The 12,049-nt window shown below is 40.2% G+C and overlaps 1 protein-coding gene across 2 annotated transcripts in view; it reads right to left on the reverse strand.

Moving 5' to 3' along the window:
- The window catches only part of MAPK14 (mitogen-activated protein kinase 14), a 67,306-nt gene that overhangs the window by 14,275 nt on the left and 40,982 nt on the right, over positions 1 to 12,049 (reverse strand). The window contains exons 7-9 of one of the 2 annotated variants that reach the window (XM_019738749.3): positions 11,029 to 11,143; positions 10,376 to 10,447; positions 10 to 89 (exon numbers count right to left, since the gene is read on the reverse strand). In XM_019738749.3, coding sequence (XP_019594308.1) covers positions 10 to 89; positions 10,376 to 10,447; positions 11,029 to 11,143 — 267 coding nt within the window. The remainder of the gene's footprint in view (positions 1 to 9; positions 90 to 10,375; positions 10,448 to 11,028; positions 11,144 to 12,049) is intronic. The other variant, XM_019738750.3, reaches the window with a different exon arrangement.

The raw sequence follows: 12,049 nt of genomic DNA on the forward strand, positions 1-12,049 counted from the left end.
TCAACTCACAGACTCTGAGGAGATTTTCTTCAAAAGCTCAGCCCCTGGGGTTCCAACGAGTCTTAAAATGAGCTTCAACTGATCAATATCTAATGGTGGACTATAAAGGAAAATGTTGGGACAAAATAAAAATGGAAAACAAACAAACAAAACAAAAACAAACAAACAAACAAACAAAATACCCCCGTAACAAAAATTAAAAACCCCAAAGCCAGCCAAAATGGTGAATTAATCTAGGCAAAGATGGTCACTTCAAATAGAACCCGCTCCTCCTGTACAAAGAGTCAAAGTGTGATCACACACACACATATCCAACTTATATTCATTTTGTGCAGCTGTCAACATCTGCATTAGGAAAGTGAAGCGACTCTCGGGGCCACAGACGGCAGGGGAAACACAGAGCTTCACACAGGCCCTGTACTCAGCCCACACCTGCCTCCTCGCCTTCCACCAAAGCATCAGCCGCCAGGGAAGCAAAGAGCAGTGGGAAGCAGGGTGCCCCAGGTAAGAAAGAAGCAACAGAGCACAGAAGCCAGGGCTGTACAAGCCTACCTGTCAATCCGCCCCCAGGCTTGGCCCAGGGAGCTTGGGCTATGACAGGGGCCTGTGAGGCTCCCAGAGCCTAACCACGTGGCCGTGTCCCCCAGACACGGCCTCTGACAACCGTGTCTATGTTCCCTCTGACAACCTCTCCCTCTGCACTGGCCATCGCAGGCAGAGAACTGTGAGTGACAGCCAGCAGAGGGCCCCACTCCCCCACTGCATTCATATGAACTTCAGGAGTGCCCGAATAAAGCAGGACCTACGGGGTTTCACCCTCATAACAGCATTAGCAAAATTCACACATCCCAAAGGCTCTAAGTAACCGGACACAGCACCCAAACCTTTATTCTGGTAACCAACTCTTCCATGTATACTCAGAATGCATGTGCCCAAGTTAACAGGAAGACAAAACCTTCCATTTGCTCTTACTGCTTTGAGCCCTGCCTAGAAGGGAAATTAAAAGGGAGAGAAAAAAACATCTTATGAAATACCTTTTAATAATCTCTGTGCCAATGGGAATAGTTACTCCGTGTCTATGCTGATATTCGGGGGAAAGGAGAGAATGATTACCTTCTGATTCCTGTCAAGAAACCTGTCAGGTTTTTTTGCATGATTAGATCCTTCTCAAAGTCAGGTCTCAGCTTAAATCTCACCTCGTCAGAGAGGCCTCCCCCAACGCTCTATATAAAGAAGTCCCCCCACTCCCATCTCAGCACACTGCTCGAAAACCTCAGTGCTTACCGCAATCGGTAACTACTTAGCTTACTGTCTGTCACCTCTGCTGATCTGTAGCCCTCTGAGGGCAGAAGCCATTCTGCCTGTTGACCACATATCCCCAGGGCTTAGCATAACATCTGGTACATGATGGGCACTCAAAATATTTGAGGAGAAGGTAGAGTAGGATGGACGGGAGGATGGCAGAAAATATTTCTTCTTCTGATTACACATATAAAAGCAATACAACATAACTTAAAAATAAGGGCCTCTGCAAGCCACGGTTGCCTAATATACAGGAATTACTTATGCAATATCACTGGCATCTCACCCTGTTCTTTTTATTTTCTTCCCCACATATGAAATTAACTTAAGTGGAAGAAAATTCTAGACAGGAGTCAGCAAATCCCAACCTGCTGCCTGTTCTGAAAATAAAGTTTTACTGGCATACTGCCATGCCCATTCGTTTCTGTACTGTCAGTTACTGCTTTCACCCTGCACAGCAGAACCGAGCAGTTACAACAGAAACCACATGGTCCCCAAGCCTAAAATATTTACTATCTGGCCCTTTAGGAAAAGGTTTGCCTAACCCCACCCTAGACCTAAACAACATGCGTTCTATAGCAAACAAAGATAAATTAAAAACAAGTCCTGGGGTGGCCGGTTAGCTCAGTTAGTCAGAGCGTGGTGCTGGCAGCACCAGGTTTGCTGGTTCGATTCCTCCGTGGGCTACTGTGAGCTGCACCCTCCTTAAAAAAAAAAAAAAAAAAAAAAAAAAAAAAAAAAAGTCCACTCACGTGAGTTATTTCTGAATTAAGAACAGAGAACTTTGTCATCTGCAAATGGCAAAAATCAATGTATTCTGGAGGTTAAAATTTCAATACCGATTTCTTAGTTCCGGTTTGAGGAGGAAAAAATTGTCAAGCATACAAATGAGGACAGAGCAAAGATGGATATGATCTTGCTCTCAAATAATGAAAATAACTATTTTACAATAGAATTTAGTACAAGATCCTCTTTGCTTATTTAAAATAATTCAGTTTACAAACATTTACATTTCTCACACTCTTCAGAAATAAATGGAACTGGGCAGCTGTCCTACAAGATAAAGGATATCGCATATGAGGAAAAACAAAACAAAACTAGACTACTTCAACTCAAGCAGGTAGTTTTACAATGTGTGCATCACAACTCACCTCTAACGTTGCTGAGATTGGTACTCTTGTTTCAGAGATGTCTGACCACTGAAAGTGAGAGCCAAGTTTTCTACTCCCTCCGAGGAAGACAGAAGACTCTGGGCTGTGAGTTTCTCAACTGCCCTAACTTCACCCCAACGTACCTGAAGGGTATACCATTCCCATTAGTCACAGTAGCTCACTACTGCAGTGAGCTGGGGGACCCCATGTCTTTCACCCGCTTCTGCCAGCATGAAACGATCTCAAGCCTGAAGAATAAATAAAGCCCCAGTGCCTCAGCCTCACATCCGGGTCCCTCCCTGACTTGGCATCAGGCTTTTCTGACTTGGCCTCAAACTATTATTCCTTAATGCACTCAATGCTTAAACTCATAACAAATATTCCAGGCACTGCTAGGCTTCCATCTTCTTTACCCAAGTCATAAACAGGAATACCCTCCATTCTCCCCTTCTACCGAGCCTTTTCTCTTCTTATTTACTCTTCCAAGTCCTGCTTAAATGAGAACTCTGCCATGGAGTCTTCCTGGTTATCTTGAGTTTCAATTAATCCCTGCTTCTTCTCAGTAACTTATTTATACCTCTATCACAGTATTTTTTATCACTCAGTCTTGTTTTATAATCAGAGAGTGGACATTTGTTCAAGTAACTCCTGTAACTCACTTCCCACGAGTCTGATCATTCTGGTTTGAGGGACAGGTACCGTCTTATCCACAGAACCTTCCACAGAGCAGCTCAGTCAATATTAACTTGACAAAACATTCTATAATATGCTTTTCAACTCAACTCCATCTCTTTGCCTTGCTCTCAAAATCTAGAAAAACTATCCTCTGTGGAAAGTCTACATACGAACTGCATCATTCAATGTTGGGCCTAACTAGTTCTCACACACTCCCTCTGAAGTGTTTACACCATAAAGGGTATACAAATATTGTGCCATGCGCGTGTAAGTGCTACGGAAAAGAGAGCTGGTAGAGCATGACAGCCAATACATACAAGATTAGTAAACACACATTGCCAAAGAAAAATCTACTTAATAGCTAAAAGCACTTGCATGAAGAAAGTCAAAGCATGCAAACCTCAGAAGACATCACCATAGGTTCTCCAAGGGCTGGCAAATCCACTGAAATACAGGTCAGTCTTCTAATAGTACCAGCTACTGTAAGGCCACTACAATTTGTCCAGGCAGTTAAGGCCAGAAGGAGCTTCAAGTAGCTAGATAGCAGAGCAAAGCAAAATTTACCACGTTATGACAATTAGTTCTTTTCACAGCAAGCCATCCTTCATAAGAGGTTTAACCTTTTTTTCCCCAAGATAGGTGTTATTTTTACCATATGTTTTATTATAATGATCACAATATCAAAATGTAGATCATAAATCTCCTGATTCTTCCTAAAACAAGGACTTAGGCCTCGGATTACTCTTTAAACTAGGTCCTTTGTAACAAACGGAAAAGGAAGAGAAAAACTTAAGGGTAATGGGGGTAACTAGAGGGAAAGTAAGAGGAATATTCTAGTCACTTCTAAGTATTCTAGGCAATTTCTAGAAAACCTCCACAGGTCGAAGAGTTGAATGTGAAAAGAAGGACCAGTTGCAAGACATACCTGCAACTACTGCTGCTTCTGAGCAGCAGTTTTCAATTAAAAAAAAAAAAAAATCGTCATGGGGCAAAAGCAAAACACTGATCTTCGGAGAGCAGGAAATTCTCGTGGTGACAGAACGGACGGACCAGAATGAGCCTTAGCCTCCTGCTTCCCTACTTGGTCATCAAAGTGGTTGTTTTCACTGTCACACAAAGAACATTTCTGAAGGCACTGAGGTTTGTGGACAAACCAATTAGAGAAAGCAAGGCAGATAACAACCTAATAAAATATGTTTCTTCTTCAACCTTTATCAGGACACTTGCTTTTAGTGTCTAAAGTACAACTGCTTTTTAAAAATGAGAGAATATTTGAAACCAATGTCTGGCAGTGAGGGGTAGACGTGACAGGAAGGGGTCCACCAGAAGTTTTAGCTTTCCTGGCAATGCTTTCTCTCATGATCTGGGTTATATAAACATAGGTGCTCATTTACTGTTCTTTGTCTTTTTTATGTCTGAAGCATTTCAGCAAGTGTTTGAAAAAAATCAAAAGTTGAAATGAACACAGTAGAATTACGGAGTAAATGTAATACCCTAAGAATTCATATGGGGGAGGGCAGCATGCTGATGGCCACGCAGGCGATAATTCAACAGCCCCATTATGTTCTCGTTACTATCCTAAGGATACCATTTCTATTAAAATGAAAGGAAGAAAAAGTTTTACACACGAAGGAAATTCATATGACTACGTAGGAAAGGAAAACAACAGTAAACCAAGGCTGTGATCTCAGGATGAGAAAACAGTATTTGATGTGTAACAGGGCCACGAAACTCATTTTCTCTCTTTCTTAGGCTGCAGACTGTTTAGCAGTAGGAATAACATTTCCTAACGGGTTCATGCTTAAAAAATCAGTGGTTTTTGAAGTAAGTTAGCACTGTACTTGTCAGCTGTGTCTACTTGATATACCTAGTCAACTAGACTTATAAAGAAGGGCTTCATTCTTTTAAAAAAATTACACTATTTTGAGCTAGTTGGAAGGGTTCTATAGCCAGACGAAAAGTAATTTCTAACCTAACAATGTAAAATTAGCTTTAAGACAAAAATTAGTATTTCTTGTATCTTTAGGGGAACTCCAGGGATTATTAACGAGTACCAAAAGAATCTCTCAAGAAAAAGACTAATCACAAAAATAATGAGAAAAAGGTAAAATAGGAAGACTTGCAGACACTTAAAACTGCACCGTCCAATAGAATATCAGTAACCACAGGTGATTACATTTAAATGTAATCTAAATAAAGTCTAATGAGATTTAAAATTCAGACCAGATAAAAACATTCATAAAAGTATGAATGGAAGGAAACTTCCCTGACATGATAAAAAGCATTTATGAAAAACACACAGTTGAAATCATACTCAGTGGTGAAAGACTGACAGCTTTCCCTGTAAGGTAAGAACCAGACAAGGACGCCCCCTTTCCCCACTGTTATTCAGAACAACATTGTACTGGGAGTTCTCGCCAGAACAATTACACAAGAGGAAACAAATTAAAGCCATCTAAATTGGAATGGAAGAAGTAAAACTATCTCTATTTACCGATGACATGATCCTACATATAAACAATATTGAACAATGTACAAGAAAGTTACTAGAGCTAATAAACAAATTGAGCAAAGTTGCAGGGTACAGGAACACACAAAAATCAGTTGTGTTTCTACACACCAACAATGAACAAACTGAAAAGGAAATAAAGAAAACAATTCCATGTGCAATCACATCAAAAAAATGAAATACCTAAGAATAAATTTAACCATGGAGGTAAAAGAGTTCTTCACTGAGAATTAGAAAACATTGCTGAAAGAAATTAAAGAAGACCTAGATAAATGGAAAGACATCTCCTATTCCTGGATAGAAATACTTGACAGTGTTAAGATGTCAACATTACCCAAAGTGATCTAAAAATTCAATGTAATCTCTATCAAAATTCCAACAATGTTTTTTGCAGAAATGGAAAAGCACATTCTCAAATTTATATGGAATTACAAGGGAGCCCAAATGATGCTGGAACAACTGGATTTGCACTTGCAAAAGAATAAAACTGGACCCCTAACCTCACATCATATAAAAAAATTAACTCAAAATGGATTAAAGACCTAAGTGTAAGAGATAAACCCATAAAACTCTTAGTAGAAAACAGTAAATCTTCATGACCTTCAATTTGGTAATACATTCTTAGGTGACACCGAAAGCAGGAGCAACAAAAGAAAAAAATAAACTGGAATTCATCAAAATTAAAACTTTTATGCATAAAAGGACATTATGAAGAAAGTGAATAGACAGCCCACAGAATGGGATAAAATATTTGCAAATCATGTATCTAATAAAGGTTTAGGATCCAGAATATATAATGAACTCCTAACACTCAGCAACAAAAAGACAACCCAATTAAAAGATGGGTAAAGGACTTGATATATATTTCTTGAAAAAGATATATATATACAAATGGCAGTAAACACAGGAAAAGATGCTCAACATTATTAGTTATTAGGGAAATATAAATCAAAACGACATAGAGATACCACTTTATACCTACTAGGATGGTTATAATAAAGAAGGAAGGAAGGAGGGAGAGGGAAAGGGGAAGGGAAAAGAAAAGCACAAGTATTGGTGATGTGGAGAAACTGTTCATATATCACTGATTGGCATGTAAAATGGCACAGCTGCTGTGGAAAACAGTTTGGCAGCTCCTAAAAAAGCTAAACATAGAATTACCACATGAACCACCAATTCCACTCCTAGATATGTATCCCAAAGAATTGAAAGTGGGGACTCAAAACAGATACTTGTATGTCAGTGTTCACTGCAGCACTATTCACAATTGCCAAAAAGGTGGAAACAACCCACGTGTCTATGAACAGAATGGATAAACAAAATGTGATACACACACATACACACATGTATATATATGTGTGTATGTTAGAATACAATAGTGTTCAATCATCAAAAGGAATGAATTTCTGAAACCTGCTAGAACATGGATGAATAAGCAAATTCACAGAAATGGAAAGTACAAAAGAGGTAACCAGAGGCTGTGGGAGGGAAGAATGGGTACAGTTTCTGTTTGGGGTGATGAAATGTTTTGGAAATACATGGTAGTGATAGTTCCAGAATTTTGTGAATATAATTAGCACCACAGGATTGAACACTTAAAAATGGTTTAAATGGCAAATTTTATTTTAATCCGGTTTACCACAAAAATATTCTTCATTCAGTTCCTATGTTTCACTGGCCACATTTGAAGTGCTTAATAGCCACATGTGGCCGGTGGCTACCAACCACCACTTGTATAGCACAGATCGAAGCCATTTGTAACACCAGAGAAAGTTCTATTACCGAGTTCTTATATAGAAGCTAAAACCATCAGTTCCAAATGCAAAACGATTAATAAACGAGGAAAATAGGGAGAAAACTGTGCACTCAAATAAAGAGCACGCTCTAGACGTGACCTCAGCATTCAGCTGTACTTAGAAACCAGTCGCTCCATGCCTTTCTTTAAGAAACAATAGCTGAGCAAAGGATGAAGAGTGTGTGGGGCCAGCTCATCCTCCAAAGGTTCTAAGAGGAGGAGTTCTATTATAGAAATCAGGGAAATGGGCAACAAATAAGAGTATTGGAAAGAAATTGTGACCTGAGTCATAGTAATAGGTTTAGATCTATTCTCTCTGGGTCTTGGTTTCTTCATCTATAAAAACGAGGTTCAACTAGATGTTTTCTAACCTCTTTCTATGCCCCCAAGTGGATAATTCTAGATTCCTAACTTTCTGATCTCATTGGCACTTAAAAAAAAAAAAAAGAGAGAGAGAGAGACAAGACTGCTAACTAAGTAACTTTTCCAGGATCAGCCGGAAAGGTGAAAATGAAAATTCAACTGGGTTAAACTCTAGTCGTACTCCACACCCGCTCACACAAGAATTGACTGGGGAGTTCAATATACCAAGCCCTACGCTCTGACCCACATCAACTGAAGCTGAGCCACTGGGGTGGTGCCGAGGCAGCTGGAGTTTTTAAAAGCTCCCCGAAGTATTCAGGTGCACAATGAGAGAAAAAGAACCACTACTCTAGAATATAAGCGATTGCACACTTCAGGTAAGAAAAAATAATAGAAAACACTGTCCTCTTTCCTTGTCAGGCACCAAAGTGACATCCACAGAGATGGTAACTGACAAGCTGGGGGTTATGTATGTTACAAATACAACTCCTCGGAATTTGATTTTCGCAATCCAGAAGAACATCTGTCTGAAAAAGAGCCAAATAGAAGAGAAACAGGGTACTACTACAATAATAAGTTTGAAATGAATTCTCATGTATTATCCTAGTAAAAAGGTTAATACTCGGTTTTCCAGCTAAAGCTCACAGAAGGAAAAGATGCATACATGAAGGGAAGACTTTTCACAGGGTGTAAGTTAGCATTCTAAAAGAGTCCAGCCATCAGGGAGCAGGCAGCCATCTCTGGAGTGGGTCCAGAGGGCCCTGGCACGATGACTTTAAAGACTTTCTAGCAGTAGCCTGCCAAGCGGATCCATCTTTTACTCCCTGTCACAAAATTTTACAAAAACTGAGTCATCCTGTAATGATTCATAGGTAGATGACAAATTGGGCAGATGAGGGGAGAGACTGCTTCCCGAAGATCATGAAGGAAGACGATGGCTAACAATTCCTGTTCTGAGGACTTCCCAGATATTACCTCACAATCCCCTTATGAGGGATGTTCTGTGATCACTATTTATCGTTCAGGAAACCAAGAGGCAGAGCTGAGGAAAGCTGCTCAAAGCCACACAGCTGCAGGAAATGAGCTACTAGGATCTGACCCCAGAAAGGCTGCCTGCAGAGCGCGTGCCCTTCCCCAGGATGCTCGGCTGCCCGGCTCTCTCCACCAGTCTGTCTGTGGTGTGGTACGAGTGTGTATGACTAACTGAAGGGAGACGGAGGTACAGACAGGAAGAGGAGGAAGGGGAGAAGGGAACAGAGGACAGACTTAGAGCAATGTGCTCAGGCAGACACACTAAAGGATGGGACTCGGAGGTGTGCACCTGAGGAAAAGGAGAATTACAAATTTTCCCCAATGCTCTTAGTGTGGACTGTAATGTACAGACCAAATTTCTAGGAAACGGATGTAAACTGAATGAAGCAACAGCCAAAGGGAAAACACAAGGTATTGAACTAACTTCAGATCTGGAGATGAGGAGAAATAGGTAAGTAGGAGGAGACTGACTCTTCCCATCCAGCAATATTCAGAGGGAAATAAACAGCTTCACCTGGGGGAAGAGGTTTTGCAGCTCACGAGGACTTTCTCTGAAGAAGACAGAATAGGTGCATAGATAGATCCACGAACACCACAGCTACCATAGAAGCACATCCCAAACTGTAAGCAAGTGAAACGATACTGGTTTATGAAGCAGTGAGTCTGCGCAGGTGAGGGGCTGGAACAGCTCTTAGGCCTCAGACGACAGGACACAGGGAATCGCAGCACCTCTACAAGCCCAACCAAACCCACTGGTGCCTAGTCGAGTGAGTTTCACAAAAATCCTCAAACTAATTCTAGAAATAGGATTTCAACCTTCTTTCTCACCTAAACATCTTCACTGAGTGGTACTGATAAGAGCTCCAACAAAGCACATTTTGATGATATTATACTAACCCGTGAAACAGGCATGCAGCAGCTTGGAAAGTGGGTAAAATACAGGGGCCATGATAAGTCATTGACTAGACCACAAACTTGGACGTCAGTTATGGATTGGATACAATCTGGGATAAAAACAAAGTTGTGCTGGAAAAATAAAGGCGCACGACAGGCTGACCTTATCATTTCTTGCGTTTATTATTTGCTATTAAACAAACAAAACAAGAGTTAGCAGGTATAGCATTACCAAACATAGCCTTTTTAATATGTAAACCAAACATACAAAACAGACACCCCTGATTTATGAGCGGGTATCTTGTGCTCAGTAAGTGTTTGTACAAGCCGACTAAACCAGCCATTGAGATCTAGAGCTTCTCATGAATATGCTCGGCTTGCGGAATATTAATAAGAAACTCACTGCAAAAAGATGACATATGAAAGCTTTAAAGGGTTTTCCAGCTTATGAGGAATTGCTCCAACTCACAAAAGTAAACTGAAGCCTTTTTCTTGGCAAGGCAAGATCTCAGCAAGAGGGCAGGTCTCATTACACATATCTGGACTATAAAAGCAAGTAACAGAATGTTTCCCAGAGACAGGTAAAAGTCATATACTTCCATGGACACTGGAAGACAGTTAAGAAACAAGAATCCAAAACCTTTTAAAGGATACGGTCTGTACCAGGAAACAACGTTCTTCCAGTCAACAGCTCCGCCATTATGCATCCCACTGACCAAATATCAACTGGCAAAATTAAAGAGAAATAAAAGTGCATACAATGTCACTAGTATCATACCTGGCCACAGATGAAACTATAACTAGGGGTGAAACACTCAAATTCATATTTAAGACATCTGAGGTTCAACAATCATACTATTTTTACAGAAATAAATAAAATCATTAAGACCTTCACCCTATTAAAGGGCTTCATAGGTGGGATAAGTCAAAACATAATTAAGGCAAGAGAAATCAGCTGTTCACCAAGGGGCAAAAGTTTCTCATTGGTAGAAATGGTGGATTCTCCTAACTGATATTGAGAGGTAAGATTATGAACCCATTGTCTTCGGGCAGAAGTACGCAGAGAATGAGTTGAAAACTCTAAATAAAGAAAAATCCAACTGCTAAAGCACAAAGTCTGCAAGCTGTATGTTAAGCCCCACTTTCTCTACCTGAGCAACTGAAATATTTTCTATTTGTGGACTTTAAAATGATCACTGAGGGAAGAAAAGATGTTTCCTCCCAGTCCCACCATCTCTCCTTCTGAGAATCCCTAATACACCCAACATCGTGTTAATATGGCCCTAAATAACCAATGGAAGCCATACCTGTCTGGTTGTAATGCATCCAGTTCAGCATGATCTCAGGAGCCCTATACCACCTAGTGGCCACGTAGCCTGTCATTTCATCATCTGTGTGTCGAGCCAGTCCGAAATCCAAGATCTAAGGGAGAGAAGAGAAATCAGGCACTGAAAGAGTCAAAGTCCTAAGACTTACAAAGCAGGAGGGAACTCTAGTGCCTTACAAAAAGGGAGAACAATATCGCACTTTCATGAACATATTTCCTGGTCCATGCTTAGAATGCATGGTAAACACAGTAAGAATTTTAAAAAAACGAAATTACAAAAAGTGAAAGAAGAATGCCACTCCTGGGTATTTACCCCAGAGCAATGAAGACAAATGTCACACTAAAGCTTGCATATGAATCTTCGTAGCAGCTGTAACAGCCCCAAACCAGAACTGAGGCGAATGTCTATCAACAGATGGGCGAGTACGTTGTGGTACATTCCTAAAGTGGATACTGCTCAGCAATCAAAAGGAATGCACAACGGATACACACAATACAGATAAATCTCAAAAATACTATACTAAGTAGAAGTCTGACATACACACAAAAATACTGTATGATTCCATTTGCATGAAACTCCAGAAAAATCTGCTCTACAGCGTCAGAAAGCAGATTGGTGGTTGGCTGTGGCCAGGATTAGGGGTGGGGGTGGGGACTGGCCAGGAACGGGGCACAGGGAACTTCCTCAAGTGATGGAAATGTTCCCTTATCCTAATTGTGTTGCTGGTTACATGCACATATGAATTTGTCAAATGTATACTTAAAAGGATGCATTTTATTATATGTAAGTTGTTTCAAAAACATTGAGTAAAAAATGAAACAAAAAAATTTTCAGAGCTGCTTGCTCTTTATAGACAATCTATCTTTTATTTGAATTCTTTTGAATGAGTAGATTAATGCCACTTTTTTCTTAGGAACCTATTTAACCTAATAATTACCTCTTCAGGATTGCTTACTTGATATTCAGACTATAATTTTCCTTTATTATAACTAATATATTG

This window comes from Rhinolophus sinicus, chromosome 2 (genome assembly GCF_057876585.1).
Source record: "Rhinolophus sinicus isolate RSI-liver-muscle chromosome 2, RSI-T2T, whole genome shotgun sequence".
Lineage (NCBI taxonomy): Eukaryota > Metazoa > Chordata > Mammalia > Chiroptera > Rhinolophidae > Rhinolophus > Rhinolophus sinicus.